The sequence below is a fragment of the Pararge aegeria genome, chromosome 26, assembly GCF_905163445.1.
Source record: "Pararge aegeria chromosome 26, ilParAegt1.1, whole genome shotgun sequence".
Classification (NCBI taxonomy): Eukaryota; Metazoa; Arthropoda; class Insecta; order Lepidoptera; family Nymphalidae; genus Pararge; species Pararge aegeria.
In genome coordinates, this window is record NC_053205.1 from 6,471,976 (window position 1) to 6,493,110 (window position 21,135).

The 21,135-nt window shown below is 34.7% G+C and overlaps 2 protein-coding genes across 2 annotated transcripts; both read left to right on the plus strand.

The window, feature by feature from the left end:
• The first annotated feature begins 1,498 nt into the window (after positions 1-1,498).
• On the plus strand, positions 1,499-9,093 carry LOC120635062 (hemolin-like). The gene is made up of 7 exons (XM_039905965.1): positions 1,499-1,568; positions 1,960-2,015; positions 2,631-2,751; positions 3,872-4,204; positions 5,368-5,616; positions 7,436-7,638; positions 8,734-9,093. Exons 2-7 carry the CDS (start codon positions 1,967-1,969, stop codon positions 9,021-9,023), a joined length of 1,245 nt encoding a protein of 414 aa, XP_039761899.1. The 5' UTR covers positions 1,499-1,568; positions 1,960-1,966; the 3' UTR covers positions 9,024-9,093.
• Positions 9,094-9,978: 885 nt separating this feature from the next.
• Positions 9,979-19,583, plus strand: LOC120635242 (protein TEX261). Its single transcript, XM_039906200.1, has 5 exons — positions 9,979-10,114; positions 12,532-12,611; positions 15,301-15,522; positions 17,387-17,498; positions 18,660-19,583. The coding sequence occupies exons 1-5, from the start codon at positions 10,045-10,047 to the stop codon at positions 18,776-18,778; spliced, it is 603 nt and encodes a 200-aa protein (XP_039762134.1). The 5' UTR covers positions 9,979-10,044; the 3' UTR covers positions 18,779-19,583.
• The last annotated feature ends 1,552 nt before the right edge of the window (positions 19,584-21,135 follow it).

Genomic DNA, 21,135 nt, shown 5'->3' on the forward strand with positions numbered 1-21,135 from the left:
TATCATTTAAAAAAAAAGGTTTCACATTTTCGCTTACGTTCCTAATTTATGAAAATTAAGCTTAATTTTTTACTCCGCGGTATTCATTGTAAAGTCAACATCTCCTGAGGATGCTCCGGTTTCGGAGCGAAACGTGCGTAGAAGGTACATTACCGAAGATCTGTTTGGTGTGGAGTATAAGGATTGAAGAAATTATAAATAACACCATTTTCACCTGCTTTTCTATAGTATAGCAAATTAAGCTTAATTTTCATAATATATCAGGGAATTCCGCAATATAAAAGCCTGCTTCTATCCAATGTTGTAAAATTTGCCTTTTTATGTCAAAACTCCCCCGATGAAGTACTAATTAGTGGCGTGCACAGGGTTTTCGACCAAGGTATGCATAAAGCAGGTAAATGGCATAAAATGGAAAGAATCCCTCCAATACGAGTTATATAAAATAATTTGGGTATGCAGTGCTTTTGTACCTGCATGATGTGCACGCCACTGATACCACTGCCATATTTATTTGCCACCAAGCCGCATTCCTGTCTTAAGGGCGTGGCTGCTGGTGTAATTGGAAGCACAGAGATTAAAGCCTACGCCACAGGTTAATGCAAACAGGGCGTCACTTTGTAGGACGGTTTTTTTTTATGCCTAGCGAAGTATTGCTCTGTTTATAGGCACTGGCTACCATCAGGTGGGCCATCTCAGTGGCGTGGATAGAGGATATGCACAGTATATGCAAATGTTATAAAATGAAGAAAATCTTCAGTAGGAGTTATAAAAACTTAAGGGTTGGCTTTTTATAACTATCACAATGCCTATGTTTCACATCAAAAACTGATGGGTTAGGGATAGCCCTAACCCATCAGTTTTTGATGTGAAACATCTACGCGGAGGGTAAACCTGATGTTTAGGATAGCGACACAGGCCGTGGCGACGGATCGCCACGCTGTATGATTGAATTTTTGTATGTAACAATAAAAATTAATATTAATTTTGTAATAAAACAGTCATTATTAACCGACTTACAAAAAGGAGGGGTTATCAATTTGGTTGTATTTTTTTTTATTTGTGGAACAAATTTGTTATGTTTTATCTTTTCATTATGCAATATATGCAATAACTTCACATCTGTCAGGCGTCCCGTGACGGCTCACACGTTTTTTTTATTACTTGGACTTTCTTCATTTTATATCATCTGCCCGCTTAGTACACGCCACTGGGCCATCTGTTATATAATAAAAAGTAAAATTTGGTTTTTCTCGGATACGCGAAATCTCCAATGACTTGATTAGCAGTTGACAAAATTTTGTTTGCGAAACTTACTTATCGGAAGTTGTATGAGGAGCGCTAAAAAATTCGCAAAAATGTTACAGCAAACATAAAGACTAAACGTTGTTTTATTACTATTAGAGATGTACCACGTAGACCTACCATGTAAAGTTGTACCTATCGCACTTTTAATGCGCATATGAAATATACCTAATAAGTACCTATACGGTGAGCAGAACTCGATCCCTATAAAAAGATGACCGCCAGTTAAGAAGGATACATTCCCGCCAGTTTAGCGACGCGAGTGGGTGCGTTTAAAATAAATAATAATTAATATATATTAATTAATTAATATTTTATTTGCTCTGAATATCTAGAATATATTAAATAATATTTAAATGCGACGTATTTAAGTTCCTAATAATTTAATTCGATATTTTATTAACAATCCGGAAAAGCTCCAAAGGCTCAATAGTTTTCAGCCTTTGCCTGATTTTTTTTTTTATTTAATGAAAAACATTTGTTTTGAAAACTGCGGAGTAAAAAAAAAATTGCGGAGTAAAATTCATCTAGACTAAAAATAAAATTTGTCTTTTCACTATCCAATAATATTAATAAAAAAGTACTAGTAAAATTAGGTTATAAATTTAAAATTAATATTGTGGTGACGATTTTAGTAAATTTCGTGTTTTTTTTCAGGATTAAAATGTCTCCAATTACAAGTTGTGCTTTCTTCGCTCTGTGCGCATTATTATGTAAGTGATAAAAATTTAACTAAATATTTTGTCGTAGGTCGACAACGTTTTTGAACGAAACATAAATTTTACAGAACTAACGTTGCTAGCGTTTCTTTTTTGTCTTTCGTGTATCTAATAAATGTAATTTAGTATCAACATAATGCTATAGTACATGCCATAGACAACATATCTTTTTTACTTATGTCTAAATTAATTAAAAAACCTAGATAGCTTTTTGTTTAAAACTATGTCGGTACCCACCTTAATCGTTTCCTGTATCAGTATGTAGAATCTTGTTAATATTTAGATTTATTGCTTATTTTTAGTTATCATTTAGTATATTGTACCTTTATTTGACGTATACCACAATAAAATCATCTTACATCCTAAGGTAGCTGGAAGAGATCTTTTATAGAGATAAGCTTTCCTTTCTACACTTCATGTATCAAATATTCTCATTCACAATTTATGGTACATAAATAATAAATAAATAAACTATGGTGGAACTTTTCATGTACATTGTAAAATTTGTAAATATAAAAAAAATATTAGGCGCTTTTTTATGTTTACATTTTTATTTTTAAATAATAATTGTTTTTATTTCTGTCGTGTTCACTCTGAGATTTTTCCCAGGCGCATCTCAGCCCGTGGAAAAGTTGCCAGTATTAAGGCAACTCCCGTCTGAAGTGGTGTTCGCAGACCACAAGGAATTGCTGCTTGAGTGCGCTACTGAGGGCAAAGAAGAGGGTGTCAAGTGAGCATAATCTTTTTTATTAGAAATACCATACTAAATTTAATGAATCTTTTTTTACTCTGGTCGCTTTTAGGATGGCGTACATTACTGCCAATTACTCCTGAAAATAGCAAATTATATGGTCTGTTTGACCGGTTATAAAAACGGATACGTACGGTTTCGATGAGTAAAACAAACACGAGACATATAAACATCACAAAACATAACAAATCATACAGGTTACAGACTATAAAACCAAAAAAAAATCTGTTTTTACCTTTTAAGGTACCTACGGAACGGAACCCTTAATAAAATCAAACTTTAAAAACAAAAACAAAAATGTCTTATTCATGTAGACCTTATCACAGGCACTTATGAAGCGTTCATACATATAATATGTTACCACTAATGTTAGGTGACGGTGATAACTACATACGTTAACTTGAAACTAAAGCTAGGAGGGTTCCAAACGCGCCCTGGTCTAAGAAGAGCCCACAACAAACTTAGCCAGCCTTTTTTTTGTTATCACCATCTTACAGTTGAATTAATATTTAGCTATGAAGTTAGAGCAATTCATACCCAAGCTTTATTATCATACATGTAATCGTTAATATCATAATACGATTTTTCTATTTTTGCTTACGTTTTATACAAACTTTGAACTTATTGAGAGACATCAAAAGGATATCATCTGGTAATTTGTTATAAAATTATATGCAATTACCGTTAAATGAATTCCTAATTAAATGCAGCCTAGTAAACTGCGATAGAAGTTTATTTTTGATACTTATAGTTTCTTTCAAATTAGTAACTGACTCGACCGTCGTCGTGCGTTGATTGCATTTTCTTTAAAAAAACACATTTAATACATCGAGGTTATTATATACTATTGATGAATTTCTTGATAACAAGGTTGCCTGGAAGCAAGCCGCTTTCATTTCACACAAGATATAATGATTTTTAAATTGTTAAAGGATGTTGGAAAAGAGCAACTGCTGAGTTTCTTGCCGGCTTCTTTTCTGTAGAATCTGCCTTCCCAACCGGTGGTAGAGTCACTACAAACAGACATACTTGACGTTTCAAAAGTATAAGGCCTACTTGAAATAAATGAATTAGAATTTTAAGTCCACAATTTTTACAGATACAAATGGACCAAAGACGGCAAACCTCTCACCTCAAACACAAAAGTTGACCAACGCGGTGATGAGGGCACCCTTATCTTCAAGAACCCTAGCAAGGACGACGAAGGTGCTTACCAATGTTACGCGGAATCTCCTCTAGGGGTCGCCACTTCGAGACTCGTACACGTGCGACGCGCCCATATCGACGTCCCGAGCGTGAACGTCCAAAAACATAAACCAGTAGAAGGCAAAACTTACAAGTTGGAATGCAAGATACCCAATTCGTATCCGAAACCAGAAATCTCTTGGATTCTGCAAACTGAGAAGTCAAAGGGTGATGTTAAAGGAGAAAGGTAAGCATATTTGCTGTTGTTATGGTATGTACTTCACCGTTGGAGCAAGTGATATTTTTATTTACTTAAAACGCACATAACTCAGCAAAATTAGAGGTGCGTGCTGGGATTCGAACTCGGTCGGAAACCCCCAGAACTGAAGTCGAGCTTCTTTTGAATAGCCTCAGATATTATTAATTCCCAAATTTCCCCTGACCAGTATTTCCCACTATTAATATTTGAATGCCAGGTTCATCATTGGTCAAATATTATTTTTTTTTTTAAATTTGAAAACCAACAGTTGTGAGTACTATATACTCGTAGATAACAAATTCAAATTCAAAATTTCTTTATTCATGTAGGCCTATCACAGGCACTTATGAAGCATTCATACATATAATATGTTTACATAATTGTAAGTTATGGTGATAACTTCAAAGCCAACTGAAGCTACGAGGGTTCCAAACGCGTCCTGGTCTAAGAGGTCTTAGCCGGGTAATTTTCTTTTTGTTATCACCATCTCACAGTAAATTTATATAAAGCTATGAAGTTAGAGTAATTCACACCCTAGCTTTTTTATCGTTTACTTAACTTACGTAAATTGCACAACGAGTTTATTTTTGCTAATCGGTTGCAATTGTAACAAATCGGTTGACTTAAAACTAATAACAGGTTTCCACTAAGACAATTTTTTAAAACAACAGTTAACAAACAGTGCAATATACTAGACTACATAAAATAAGTAAGTCATTTAAAGGAAATTATATGCAATTTAAAATACACTACCAGTTGATATCTTGGAGATGTCTCTGAAAAAGTTCAAAGTTTAAACGTATGCTTATAGAAAAGTCCTATTATAGTATTAAGGACTACGTCAACGATAAAAATGCTTGGGTGTAAATTATTGCTCTAACCAGGTTGCTTCTATAATAGTTTTAAGTGACAATGTAAGATGGTGATAACACAAAAAAAAATAACAACCATATTCTTAGACCAGGACGCGTTGGGAACCCTCGTACCTTTAGTTTTAAGTTGACTAATTTAGTTATAGCCATCAACTAACTTGTATTACATATTTTACATGTAATGTACGCATCAAAAGTGCCATCTCTGTGCCTATTTGATTAAAGAAATATTTGACTTTGACTTTGAGTTTATAAAACAATGTTATTATTTATCTATAGGTTCACAATCTCCGACGAAGGTGACCTTTACATATCGAGTGTTGCGAAGGAAGATACCGGGAACATGCAATACATTTGCGTGGGCAAGTCACCAGCTGTGGACTCCGAGGTTGTTCTGGCCAAACACGTGCTCGAGGACGTCGTACCCAGCAAGGAAGCAAACCATGAGATGGTCCAGCAATATGTGACCAAGGACACCACTTTGAAAGCCGGCGAGAGTGTTTATTTGTACTGCATCTATGGAGGAATGTGAGCATGAATTTATTTTTTGAATAACGATTTACTTTTAGTAACTCTCCGTCTTACGATATGCAGATGTCACTAACTTATGTCCATTTCGAGAAAAGTTGTTTGTATCCAATTTTCGTTTATAAAGCCTAATGTTTTGTCTTACAAATGCAATATTGTTATTAATATACTGACGGTAGCCTCACAATAGGCTACCGTTGGTACACCTATTTCTTTAATTTTTTTACGGAGTTATTCGTTTTGAAGGATTGCGATATCGCTTTCTTACAGGATCCGCTCTCATCTCTCACAAGATAGAAAATTTAATAGATTGTAAACTGTAAAATAATGTTGAAATTCAAAATTCAAAATTCATTTATTTCAAGTAGGCCTAATACAAGCACTTTTGAAACGTCAAGTCTGTCCGTGTGTAGTGACTCTACCACCGGTTCGGAAGGCAGATTCTACCGAGAAGAAGCCGGCAAGAAACTCAGCAGTTGCTCTTTTCCAACATCAAAAATTTACATTTTATATTTTAACATTCATTTTTCTATCTTGTGAGAGATGAAAGCAGAGCCGGATGCTTCCAAGCAACCTTGTCATTAAGAAACTCATCAATTGAATAATAACCTCGCTGTAATAAATGTGTTTTAACACATTCTTTAAACTTATGGATTGGTAGGTCCAAAATTACCTTAGGAATCATATTATAAAAGCGTATACTCAATCCCACAAATGACTTCTGCACCTTTCGCAGACGATATGCAGATGTCACTAATTTATGACCATTTCTTGTAAGTCGACTGTTTATAAGAGTTGAAAAAGAGTTGTTAATGCGAATTTCAAAACATCGAAGCGCGATTGAATATAGTTATCGTCAAGGGATCCCTTTTGCATAATGCTTTTAAAACAAGCAAACAAGCACTTTTTGTTCTAGGTTGTGCCACACATAACATGTGTGGTGTTGTGAATATTGTAATGTGTGGCGCAATGTAAAAAATATTTTTTCTTTCTTTCTTTCTTCTTCACTTGGTGCAATGCTATTGGAATTTATAATTGCAATTTAACTTTAGTATATAATAATCAAAAATTGTAGGCCTCATAAAAAGGCTCAGAGTCACTCAGCGGTCGATGGAGAAAGCAATGTTGGGAGTATCTCTAGGAGTTACTGACATAGCGATAGCATCAGCAAGTCGCAAAGCTGAAGTGGCAATGGGCAGGGCACATAGCTCGGAGAACCGATGGACGTTGGGGTCTTAAGGTGCTGGAATGGCAACCCCAAACCGGTAAACGCAGCGTTGGTCGGCCCCCAACGCGGTGGACAGACGACATCAAGCAAGCGCGGGGGCTTGTGAAAATTAAGCTTAATTTGCTATACTCCACGAAGAGCAAGAAAATCTGTATGGTGTAATTTATAATTTAAGACTTAACAATTATTCATTGTAAAATCAACATCTCCTGGGTATGCTCCGGTTTCGGAGCGAAACGTGCGTACAGGGTACATTGCCGAAGATCTGTTTGGTGTGGAGTATAAGGATTGAAGAAATTATAAATGACACCATAAAGATTCTCCTGTTCTTCGTGGAGTACAGCAAATTAAGCTTAATTTTCATAATATATCATGGATTTCCCCAAAGTAACGCCTGCTTCTCTATAAATAAGATCTCGGAGCCGCTGGAAACAAGGGGCCCAGGACCGTGGATTTTGGACCTCCCTAAAAAAGACCTACGTCCAGCTGTAGACTTTGAAAAATTGAAGTTCATTAATTTGAGGCTCCCATAGGAATGGAAACACAGAAGTTCGACAGAGTCTTAAGACTTAAAGATCCTCTCTCTTTCAGTCCCCTCGGACATCCCGACTGGTTCAAAGACGGTGTCGACATCAACAACAACTCTAAGGACCGTGTCACGCGGTACAACAAGAGTGTCGGCAAGCGGTTGATCATCAAAGAAGTTTTGCTCGAGGACGAAGGCTCTTACTCATGCGTTATAGATAACGAGGTCGGAAAAGTGCAGAAGCACACATTCCAAGTCAAAGTTGTCAGTGAGTATTTACATTATTGGAATGTTAAGAGTTAATTTAACCTACTGTTCAACGTATCAGTCTCTCAAATCTTCATTTGTCTCAATAATATAAATAATAATAAATAAAAATACTACACGATACACACATCGCCATCTAGCCCCAAAGTAAGCGTAGCTTGTGTTATGGATACTATATTTTTGTGAATAATATACTTATACTTAGAATATACAGATAAACACCCAGACAATGAAACCATTTATGTTCATGACACACACATTTTCCAGTTGTGGGAATCGAACCCACAGCCTTGGACTCTGAAAGCAGGGTCGCTACCCACTAGCCAGTCGGCCCTCAAACCAAGTAACTCCCAAGCGTAGCAAGGGTGTTGCACCTGAATTCCTGAGTGTAGCATAGGTTTTACGGACGCCCTAAACTAATGCAGCTTTAACCCTGAGTTGAATACTCTACTTTACATACATACATACATACTTATAATATACATATTAACACCCAGACACTGAAAACCATTCATGGTCATCACACAAACATTTTCCAGTTGTGGGAATCGAACCGACAGCTTTGGAATCAGAAAGCAGGGTCGTTAACTCGTTACCCACTGCGACAGTCGGCCGTCAAACCAAGTAACTCCCGAGAGTAGCGAGGGTGTTGGACCTAAAATCCTGAGTGTAGCACAGGTTTTAGTGGTGCCCAAAACTAAGGCAGCTTTAACTCTGAGTTGGATACTCTATTATCTGTAGTTTAATCTCTTCAGCTTTATATATATTAGTATAAGATAAGGAATACTCTAAAGACATAATAGACACAATTACCTGTGGGGTATTTTTGAACAATGCATTTAACTATTTTATTGTTGTAATTAAGGCTTTGGGGATTTATCGTAGAAGCGTTTTAACTGTTATAAACTTTTGTAAAAACTTTAGTGAATTCAGATAATTCTTAACACAATATGCTTTACATATCTTTTGGCATGTTTATCTGAAACTTATATCTTAAGACAGTCTTTATTTTGTATATATATAATTTTCTATTAAATTGTTACAAGGAAACAAATTGTTGCTTAGCAAATATCAATTAAAATAAACTTATTTCCAGGTGCACCGCAATTCGTGAAGCAACCCGTCCAAAAATTGATCGTCAAACAAGGCCAAGACGTCACAATACCCTGCCAAGTGCGAGCGGTCCCTGAAGCAAAACTCGCATGGAGCTTCAACAGCGACAAACTTCCCGAGAGACTTCAAGCCCATACGTCATCCCAGGGGAACGTAGCTGTATCAGACCTGGTCATCAAGGGTGTGCAGAAATCTGACAGTGGCTACTACGGCTGCAGGGCACAGAACGAATATGGCGATGTTTACGCCGAAACCTTGGTTTACGTACAGTAAATCGACGGTTTACGACATCATCTTAGATTGAAATGTCATAATAAATTACTGTAATATACCTAAGTACTAATATGTGTTTTAATTTGACAACTAATTTTTGAGATCCAAACCCGATGACCCGATTTTGGCAGCATTCAATAGGATCCTATTAATATTTGTTAGCAAATCATTTATTCAGTCTAGCCAATTTGAAGTGGTTATACCGCCACTTGTCAGTCGCAAGAGCCTCGTTGGTTGAGGTGGTGAGGTTGGCATTTTGGGAGGCTGACTGGTACTAGCCTCCCAATTACACCATGAAACTTCCTTCCTTCTTCCTTACACCTTCACTTACATCAAAATAATGAATAAAAGTAATTATTGAAATGAAGGAAAATAATTGCATAGGTTATGGTAACTCTGAACGTGAGAGTTGCGTTCCGAATGAACTCACGTTCCTTATAATTTATATAAGTACGTATTCAGGAAATATTCAATAGTATCAGTCACTATACACTACAAATTTTGAGTAAAGTACTGTTCGGGTTGTTGAGTCTGAGCATTTATTTGAGTCGCAGATGACTCTTAGGGTCTAAAACAGGTATCGCTTGAGGTTTTAACGATCAACTCAGCTTCACTCAGTTTTCAATATATTTCAAATGGCATGCCAAATTGAGAAGTTGCGTCCAAAAACAACAATAGTTAATATAGTTGCGTCGCTGCAACGCTGGTGTAGCTATCTGCTATAATGATGACGAAACACAACGCGCTAATGAGGTATCGTCCTTAAAATGCGCTCAGCGCTACAGATATATATAGCATTTATAATTTTTTATATTTTTACAAGTCATCACAATATATTCCGCTAAGATAGAAAATCATGCAAAATTTATATTTTAGTTAATGCAACGTAATTCGGAACTAACCTAAATGACATTGACTTTTTTGATTATTTGACATTTGACAACAAGATAACCTAAAAATTGAGAGAAAAAAAAAACACTTAAAATCAAAACAATAGTGGATTAAGTGAAGTGAATTAAACATGTTATTCTTTAATATATTAACCATACTTTCCGTTGTGGTCCAAGTCGTATTCGTGACTATGTCTGTAGGTATGTAACCATGTTATTCATTCATAAATCGCAAATATAAATGTTTGTTTTTATTTTTTAATTTACCTTGAAAGAGTTGAGGCCAAGAATGCAAAGGTGTAATGTCTAGGTCAAGGTAGTGCGCGATAGTCTTTCGGCGCCCTTTGGTCAACGCTTTAGCATCCCATAATCAAAGCCATAAATTATTCTATTTAAGTTTATGTTAAGATTAACCCAAACGAAAAGAAACAAAAGTCGTTGGATTCTGCCAGACGCGGCATGCTAGTAAGAAAGAAGTTACCCCTTAATGCTCATGGGATATAATTTTTTTTTAACTATTTCTCCCGTTCAGGATAGGCAAAGATCAATGACCATAATGCCTTTTGACGAATTACAATAATTGTATGCGTATTTGATACCTATTTATTTAGCTCTGTATTTGAAGGAAGGAAGGAGATTATGTTGAAATTTATGTTGAAAGACCAAGAAAGAAGATTGATGAATTGTATGAAAGAGTATACGCTTATAGCAGGAGTCTGGCTGGCTTATAGAAGTGAGTGCAAGGAGCACTTAGTATGGGATAAGAACAAAAAGATATGCTGGCCAGTGAAAAAGATCTCATCTCTCTCTTTGTTTTTTGAATTTTGAACAAATTTTTGCAAATGTAAGTAAGAAAATCAATGAAATTGGGTTGGTGTTCAAAATAGCATGTGATGGCTTCAGTGAACAAACAAAAACACAGAAGATGCCCTTTCTAAAAAATTGTCATTTGAAATGGCTACCAATCAGTCAGTGGTGTGCATAATGGGTATGTGCAGGGTATGCAGATGATATAAAATGGAGAAAATCTCCAGTACGAGTTATAAAAAACTTAAGGATAGGCATTGTAAGAGTTATATTGTAACTGTCAATAATTTACTTTTAAATGCAAAAAAAACTAAGTGTGTGGATTTTATTTTACCAAATGTAAAGAAAGTTAATAAAAATATAATAATAAATGGAGAATCACTAAAAATGGAAGATTCCACAGTTTTCTGTTTTTCTGGGCATGACCTTAGATTGTAAGCTTCAGTGGGGTACCCATATAGATACACTAGCAGGTAAACTAAGCTCGGCTGCCTACGCCGTCAGGAAAATTAGACAGATTACTGACGTAGAAACAGCACGCATAATGTGATGTCTTACGGGATCTTATTATCCTGATATTGAAACTATATTCATATTGCAGAAAAGAGCTGTACAGTCAATATATAAACTTAAATCACTTGAATCCCTCCGTGAAAAATTTAAAGAAATAAGTATCCTTACGGTAGCCTCACAATATATTTATTTTATAACAATATAGTATTTGTAAGACAACATATTAGTCTTTATAAACAAAAGGTGGATATAAACAGTCGACTTACAAGAAATGGTCATAAATTAGTGACATCTGCATATTGTCTGCGAAAGGTGCAGAAGTCATTTGTGGGACTGAGTATACGCTTTTATAAAATGATTCCTAAGGTAATTTTGGACCTACCAATGCATAAGTTTAAAGAGTGTGTTAAAACACATTTATTACAGCGAGGTTATTATACAATTGATGAATTTCTTAATGACAAGGTTGCTTGGAAGCATCCAGCTCCGCTTTCATCTCTTACAAGATAAAAAAATTAATATTGAAATGTAAAATGTAAATTGTTAATGTTGGAAAAGAGCAACTGCTGAGTTTCTTGCCGGCTTCTTCTTGGTAGAATCTGCCTTCCGAACCGGTGGTAGAGTCACTACACACAGACGGACTTGACGTTTCAAAAGTGCTTATATTAGGCATACTTGAAATAAATGAATGTTGAATTTTGAATTTTTTTGAATTTATAAAAAGCCCACCCTTAAGTATTTATAACTCGCACGGGAGATTTTCTTTTCTACAACACCAAAAAAAATAATGTACACAGTTGAAGCAATAAAAATTTATTCTTTTCTATTCTCTTCTATTCTAAAACTAATAGCTTTATAGTTAGAACTAAACAAGGATTTTTGGTCCAAAACATGTTTTTTTTAATTTTATTTAGAACCAAAAGAGTTTTTTGTTGCACAATATAATAAATAATAAATAAATATACTACAACAATACACACATCGCCATCTAGCCCCAAAGTAAGCGTAGCTTGTGTTATGGGTACTAACATGACTGATGAATATTTTTATGAATTATATATACATAAATACTTAGAAAATACATATAAACACCCAGACACTGAAAAACACTTAATGCTCATCACAAAAACATTTTCCAGTTGTGGGAATCGAACCCACGGCCTTGGACTCAGAAAGCAGGGTCGCTGCCAACTGCGCCAGTCGGCCGTCATATATGGTTATACATACATATGGTTGTACATAATATGGTTTTTTTTTAAATGTAATGTATTATTTATGTGTATAAATGTTTTTTTCAGCGGCGGGGCTATTCTATTTAGCAGAATTAGTGGAGGAGTACACAGTCACAGCTAAATACATCATTACATGGCTGGTGATAGTAAGTTTTGCTCTCTTTTGCTATCAATATACAAACTTAAATCATGCGAATCCGTCTGTGAGAAATTTAAAGAAATAGGTATACTTACTGTAGCTCCACAATATATTTATAATAATAATGTATTTTTAAGACAACATATAAGTCAATATATAAAAAAAAATTGGTTAAAAACAGTCAACTTACAAGAAATGGTCATAAATTAGTGCATATTGTCTGCAAAAGGGAAATCTGTTGTGGGATTGAGTATATGCTTTTATAATAAGATTCCTAAGGTAATTTTGGACCTACCAATGCATAAGTTTAAAGAATATGTTAAAACACATTTATACAGCACAGTTACTTTTTATATACTCACAGTTACAATTGATGAATTTCTTTATGAAAAGGTTGCTTGGAAGCATCCGGCTCCGCTTTCATTTCACAGAAAAATTAATGTTAAAATGTAAATAGATGATGGAAAAGAGCAACTGCTGAGTTTCTGCAATCTGAACCGGTGGTGGAGTCACTAAAAACAGTCAGACCTGACATTTCAAAAGTGATTATATTAGGCCTACTTGAAATAAATGAATTTTGAATTTTGAATTGAAGCACTTCGCAGAATTCTATGATGGACAATGAACATTTAGCTTCATCAGCATTAAATCCACTACTGGTGCACTTTTGGGGATGGGTCCACTAACAATGAGATTTGTTTAGACTGAATCCACCATATGGATCAATGGACTTTAAAAACATTATCATACTCAACTGTTAGTTTCCTCACGATTTTTCCCTTCACCGTTAAAGCGTGTGATATTTAATTGCTTACGACGCACCGAAAACGGTGTTAGAGGTACACGCTGGAAATTTTAATTGAGTCCAAATCAACGTTTCATGAAAGCTTAAAAGAATGAAAAGGAATTTATTCGTTTATACAAAACTAGCGTACCCAGCCCGCTTCGCCGGGCTAGATTTTGCTTTATTTTATTTAAACAATAAACTTACATCATTAAATTTTTAATTTAAGTCTCATAATATATTAAATCATTTATTTCTCTCCGTATTCATTCTCTTATATTCTCTTCTCGAGCGGGTGAAGATCATTACCTACACCCATGTACACCCAACAATAGAATATCATCATAGTAAATAAAAGCTGTATTTGACAGTTAGACAGTTGAAAAATAGGAGTGCTCCGATCGTCACCAAACTTTACAGGAATACTCGCCAGGTCAATCCGGAGATTCCCTGAAAGTTTCATTGAAATCGGTCCAGCCGTTTCGGAGCCTATACGGAACATACCCACACACTTTCTCTTTTATATATATAGATAGATAGATTAATAGTATATATAAATTGTTCATCTTGTCCTAATCCAAAGGTTGCCCGGCAGAGATCGCTACTAAGCGATAAGGCCGCCTTTCGTATTCTACTTCTGTCTTTGTATGTCTATTGTTCTTTTATTTTTCTAATTTCATAGTGGTGTACAAATAAAGAGTTAAATAAAAAAATAAAAAAAAATTATCAGTATTTATTCGTGTAAGTAAAATACTTTACGTACGAATGTTAAACGTGAGAGCCAAAAACGCGTGGATATTTATCGCAGTGCCGTCAAGTTGTGTGTTAAAACAAGCTGCAAGATGCATTGACGACCTCCCTTGTGCAGCGGTGAGCGGTGTGTTTTTAAGTGGTTGGTCCGAGGTTCGATCCCCTGCAGAAAATAATTTATAATTTCTGAATTTATCTGGTCTGATATAGCTCGGTTACGATGAGGTAAGGGTTAAATATACAGCGTTACCATCTATGACTGCATTATCAAATTTGATTTCAGTCAATAGCTAAGATAGATAGATGGCACGTCTTCAATGCACATACAGAAAAAAAAACAATAATAACATACAAACAAAATATAATATAATAATAATAATAACATACAAGTCGTAAGTAAAAAAAAAAACAGAAGGTAAATAAATGTATGCGCAAAGGCGGCCTTATCGCTTGAAGCGATCTCCTCCAGGCAACCTTCGCTTGTTGAAGCATGTTAGGTACAAAACGGGATAATGCAAGCAGCAACATTCAATTTAAAAATAAATAATTAATATACATTACATATACTTTACATACTACTATATAATAGATACATAACATATAGACTTAGACATATATATGTGTATATATATTTACTACGTGTAACATAATTACGAAATAATATTGATGATTTAGAATGTCTTATTTACCACGGCAGCTCGTTCAAAAGGTTAACCACCTAACTTGTGGTGGAGTAAAAAAAGTACAGAAATCTTTTGTGGGGATGGGTATATGCTTTTATAACATGATACCGAAGTTTAAACAATATATTAAAACACATTTAATAAATCGTGGTTACTAACTTACTACACGATTGATGAATTCCTAAACGACAAGGCTGCTTGGCCACTCCGCTCTCATCTCACAAAACAGAAAAACTCTAAAGATTGTTAAACTTTAAAATTATGTTGGAAAAGAGCAATCTGCTGAGTTTCTTGCCGGCTCTTCTCAGTGGAATCTGCCTTCCGAACCGGTGGTAGAGTCACTACAAACAGACTTGACGTTTCATAAGTGCTTATTAATTAGGCCTACTTGAAATAAATTAATTTTGTTTTTTTTTTTTTTTTGTTTAAATAAAAATGCGTTCGTGCTTCAACAAAACCACCTTCGCCCTTCGTTTTAGATAACAGCAGCCGTCCACGTAGGGTTGCTATTGCTCGAGGACCTCCCGTTACATCTACACGCATTGGGTTTCCTCCAGCAAGGTCTGCACTTACTGTTGCTGAGACAATTCCCGGTAGTGCGTGCAAGCAGCATGTTATTTTGCGCCGCAGTCGGAAACCTCGCTCTTCATCACTACTGTGCGTTTAGATACTTCGGTCAAATGTACTACAACATCTCTGAGGTAATTTTTTTCACGACAACGTTCCCTTCAATAATCTCCACGCCTTGATACCCGACACTAGTATTCCCATCCCATTCAATTGAAACAGTACCCCATCACAGCAAAAACAAACCCCCTCCTTTCCCCACTCTTCTGTATACCAAGCACCTGAATTTGAACCCTATGGACGATTCGTCGGTACATTTGTGCGTCTAGGGCGAGCAGACAGCAGTTGGGAACCTCACGCTTCACCATTACACAAGTGTACTCCAACTTCTCTGAGGTAAATTTCATCCCCTTTGTCACGACAACGATCCCTTCATTTATCTCCATACGTCATGCTCTAAGCCTCCATCCCTCTTTATCCCATCCCCTTCCCTTGAATTTAACTCCCGCTTCTCACTCATTATAATGGACAACCAACAGTAGATACATTAAAACTTGCTCCTTTTTTTGGAATGAGTCACATAGTAAATGTTCAGTTATTTACAGGTTATCACAGAATGCATTAAAATGTAAAAAGTCATTCTTATAAATTATTTACAATAAATTAAAATTTAACTTAATCAATTATTAGGAGACAAAACGAAACAAAAAGAATTAAATCGGATTAAAATAATTAATATCTATTGATGTCTTAAAAATAATAAACAAAATTAAACTTAACTTAACTAAAATGTAAGTCAGGTTAATTAGTAGAACAAATATCTATAACTTTTCGGACAAGTATACTTCATCATTTCTAAGCAATACAATTCATCCCCTATATACTCTGAGTTTACAATTCATCCCCTTTTTTCTGACATCCCGAACAATCCTCACGCCTCATTCTTTCATCCCCATCCCCTTCCCTTCTCACCCCTGCATAACGAACCCGCTTCTTGCCCCCTCATTCAAGTATCGTGCACGACTGAATTGAAGCCCTATGGAGGATCTGCCTTTACATCAACATGCGTGGACAGCAGAGTATGCACTGCGCCCATGTATACTTCAACGTCTCTGAGGTAATTTTCATCCCCTTTTCATCCCTGACACACCCTTCCCTCTACCCCATCATTTCTGGCGGACAGCGTGGTGCTCCGCAATGCGGATCGAAGACATAACGAAGAAGATTTTCCGTGGGTGCATAAAAGTCAACACATGTAGTATTTATCTCTTTAGTATTTACTTAATTGAAAATTGAAAACCTTCCAGCAGCTACTCCTTTAGCTAGTTCCTCATTACCATTCGGGACACCACCGAGTGTGCGCATAACCTTTTGTATGTACCGTCTTTATAACACAATCTGTAGTATAATTTAATGAACTAACTCAGCACTTTACAATGGCTTAATTCGAGCGCAATCTGAGCAAATCTATTCCCATAACATCCCAACTACAAATATCAGCATGTTCCGAAAATTTGTGCTCTAAATGACATTTGTGATATATAAATGTAATATTATTTTTACGATAATCCATTTTACAATCTTTTTATAAGCTTCATCTGTATGTTTTGTTTGTAACTTTAGGACTTTATTTTGACCTTCTTTAAACGGTCTGATTTCGTTCAAACTATGTTGATATATCGATACACTAATTCCATATAACATCATGAATTATTCCATTTTTCAATTTTCAAAATAAGATTTTTGTTATTTTACATAATATTCACCTAAAGTGGATTAGACAGGAATTATGTTAATTTTAATTTCCAACCATTTATCTTTAGTCGATTTCTCAAATATTAACAAATTTTATGGTGAATGGGGCACCGATTAATTTTGCTAAAAAATTATAGTTAAAAAAAAAACAAAAATCACTTACTTCTAATTAATTTGGTCCTATATACAAATCGTGTTTTTTTAGTTTCTTTGAATTGTGAATTTATTTCACATTTATTCCAGGTGATCGCGTACTTCATTCTTGGTCTATGGATCGTGCCATTCGCACTCTTCGTGTCTCTGTCCGCGAACGACTACGTGCTTCCCACAACGGGAGAAAGGCAGCACCTATTAGGTAATCTACTTAACGGTGTCCATAAATTACGTGAGGTGTTTTTTTTTAATTTCCTGTCCCTCCATCCCCCCCCTGGTTAGATGTCGTGAGATTGTATCAAACCTCTCCCATCCCGCAATCTAACGTGAGTTTTTCAAAATGCGGGATTCTTACGTAAACGCGTTGGATTGTTATTGTAAAAAGAAAGAAAAAAAATTGCTTTGTGCTTTTACATACGAATAGTAATGAATTTTAAGGAATCTTTAGATTGTTAATAATATACTATAATAAATAGAGTATCGTCTAGCATATCGTCTGCGGAAGGTGCAGAACTCCTTTCTGGGGTTTGTATACGCTTTTACAACATGATTCCTAAGGAAATTCTTGACCTACCAATGCAAACATTTAAAAAATGTGTAAAAACGCATCTAGTACAGCGAGGTTACTATACATTTGATGAATTCCTCAATGACAAGGTAGAATGGAAGCAGCCAGCCTCGCTCTCATCTCCCGCAAGATAGCAAAATGATTGTAAATGTTGATGTTGGAAAAGAGCAACTACTGAGTTTCTTGCCGGCTCTTCTGGGTAGAATCTGCTTTCCGAACCGGTGGTAGAGTCACTACAAATATACATACTTAACGTTTCAAAAGTGCTTATAAAGAAGGTCTACTTGTAATAAATGAATTTGAAATTTGAATTTGAATTTGCAATTTATAACATATAATATACAGCAGGTTTACCTACAAATGCCTCTATAGATCCGAATAATTGAAATGCTATTTAAACGTGTAATAATAACGTAATAGGTATATTAATATTTGAAGCATAAAAAAACACCAATAAATTTATTTAGATTATAATTATATTATATTATTTAAATTATATACAAACAAAGAAAGAAAAATCGTCTTTATTGTCACACATTTGTGTAAAATGTTACAGTTGCGTCATAAATTGTTAAAGATTAAAAAAAAAATGTGTTACAAAGGAGCTGGCTTAGTTTAGCCGCATACTAAAACGCGCAGCACTGGTTTTCAGCCAGCCCCATATGTGCACGGGCCGCTATACTACGCGTTGCCAGTGGCGAGCATGTCGAGGTTATCCGTGACGCGAACCCACCCAGTTTTCCCCTACCAAAAATTGACCTCCCCGTTATATATGTATATTTCTTACCTTTTCAGACGACGGGAACGTAGTCAGCGATTATCTCTCTCGGAAAGCGAAGAAATACAGCCTCCTTTCTTTCTTCACTTACGCTAAAGAGTCGATACTGCCACAGCGAAGCAAGAAAGCTTTTTAAGAGAGTGTTTGTATGTGCATAGACATATTTGTATGACTGATAACACCTTAAACAACGATGTTGTTTATTTGTATTGTATAAAATATCAAAAAATACGCCATTTTACAATTAGAAGTATAGGAAACAATCGATTATGAAAAACTCGTAATACGATTATAACGTAAACCATGTAGTTACCTAAATAGATTAAACGATGTACCTATCTTAATCGACTGAAGTGTTCTCGGAACAGTGGAATACTTAATTGTTTCGACAGTAAAAACTTGTGTGTTTTTGTCATTTTTTTCTACATAAGATAACAGTGTTTTTTTTTTGTTTAATGTACTGCTGTTATTTTATGTCATTTTACAGTGTGCATGGCATGCTGACTAATTTTGAAAAACTCCCCAAAGACGTTTGGACCTATCTACTGTAGGTTTATCCAAAAAATATCTTATTTTTTTAAATTAAATGTTTTGTTGATATATATTGCAAATTATATTAAATAAAATATTTCATGGCCGCGTTCGTGATGCCATAGACAAATTAGAGATCTTCCATACTAAGTATAGTATCCATACTAAAGATTATTTCGTAATAAGTTTCGGTATTGATAACACAAACCTGAACAAGTAGTTTGAAATAACTAAATACTTGATATATGCAATATGGGATATTACAAGTTTATAGATTTTCGAAATTCTAGCAGTATTAAATTCCTGTTTCAAGTAGTTCAATAGTACTAAAGACCCGGCGAACGTTTTCGCGTGAAATATTTTTTGCACGACTCATGATGCGAAGCATCAGAGAGTGCTTTACGATCGAAAAATTTTTTTCGCCTCATTTCGGCTGCTATTTTTATTATTATAGCCTTGTTAGTTCACGGAATCAAGATATTCTGCATACTATTGTCGAGATAATTTAATGGAGATTAATTCCATACTTTAAAAAAATTGATTTACTGCAATAGAATTGGAAAAAAACACCAAAATAGGTCAAAAAAATTTCCTGTCCGTCATGTGTGAAACCCGAAAACACTCTAACTTGTGAAAAAATCCATTATTTGAGTTAAATTTTTTTTTTTAAATTCTAATCGACGATTGTAGGTCACTGAATGCGAATGATTAATTAATTCAGTGTAGTTTAATTGCAATTAATAAAAAACGAAAACTGCAAGACTGTATATCTATATTTATCCATGTAAAGTTAACATGGATGGTGATATATCTATATCTATAGATATTATGTACATTTTATTCCACCAGGGGCGCCTGTGCATCACTTTCCTAGTACAGCTGTTTTAAATTTTTTTTTTTCTTTTTTTTTTTTTTTTTCAATATTTGATAATTAAATGAGCATTATGAGTCGTGCACTTTTGGATTTTCCAATTTTTTTTACATATAATTTGCAATTGATATCAACAGAACCTTTTATTTCTGCAAAAGTAAGATATTAAGTTAGATAGATAGATTAGATATAATAAGTTTTTCAAAATAAGTTATCATGCCTATTCTATCTTTTAACTTTCTCTCGATCTTTTACAATATTCAAACTTTTTTTTAAAATGGCTATGTTTTATATTTTTATCTATGCCCAATGTTTTGTTATTATCGGTTTGTTGGATACTCATTATTTATTTATTTGCTTAGCTTTAAAGTATTTTGTAAGGTGTAAATAAAAAAAGCATAAACAATCGTAATTTTTGTTTCATTTATCTCTTTACCTTGATTACCAGTCTGGTCAAAACTCTAGGTATACTCCATGTTTGCTTACTATTCTTATTATGTAAACAATCTTTTTATTACTTTCAGTGTAAAATCGTTTAATAATATAAAAAATCCAATTTCGATAAATGAATAAAAACACACAAAATAAGGAGAGATTTTCATTGTTAAGAAAATTATAAAACGCACTTACATTTTATAATTTACTAGCTGTTGCCCGCGACTTCGTCTGCGTTTGATTTTGTTTTTAAAGTATTCAGTATCGCTAAGCCTTAAATGAGCATAGTTGTATATATATATATATATATACATATATATATATAACATGTGACTGTCAATTAATTATAGACAAATAATTTGCATTAAAATAAAATTGTGACTTTACTTAAAGATTTAAGCTATCCTATCTCTTAAGTTGGACCAGACTGCTCAATGTGTGCCAATTTAATTTAAAATCGGTTCAGTAGTTTAGGAGTCCATCGCGGACAAACATCGTGACAGGAGATTTATATATATTAAGATAACAAGGAATAATTGATCGAAAATTAAACATATACTAATTTTCGGCATCGACGGTAGGAGAGCCGTAGCTGAATTGGAAAAAACGCATAGGCCGCGACTGCCCGAGAGTTGCAGGTTCAAATCCTGTCGGTT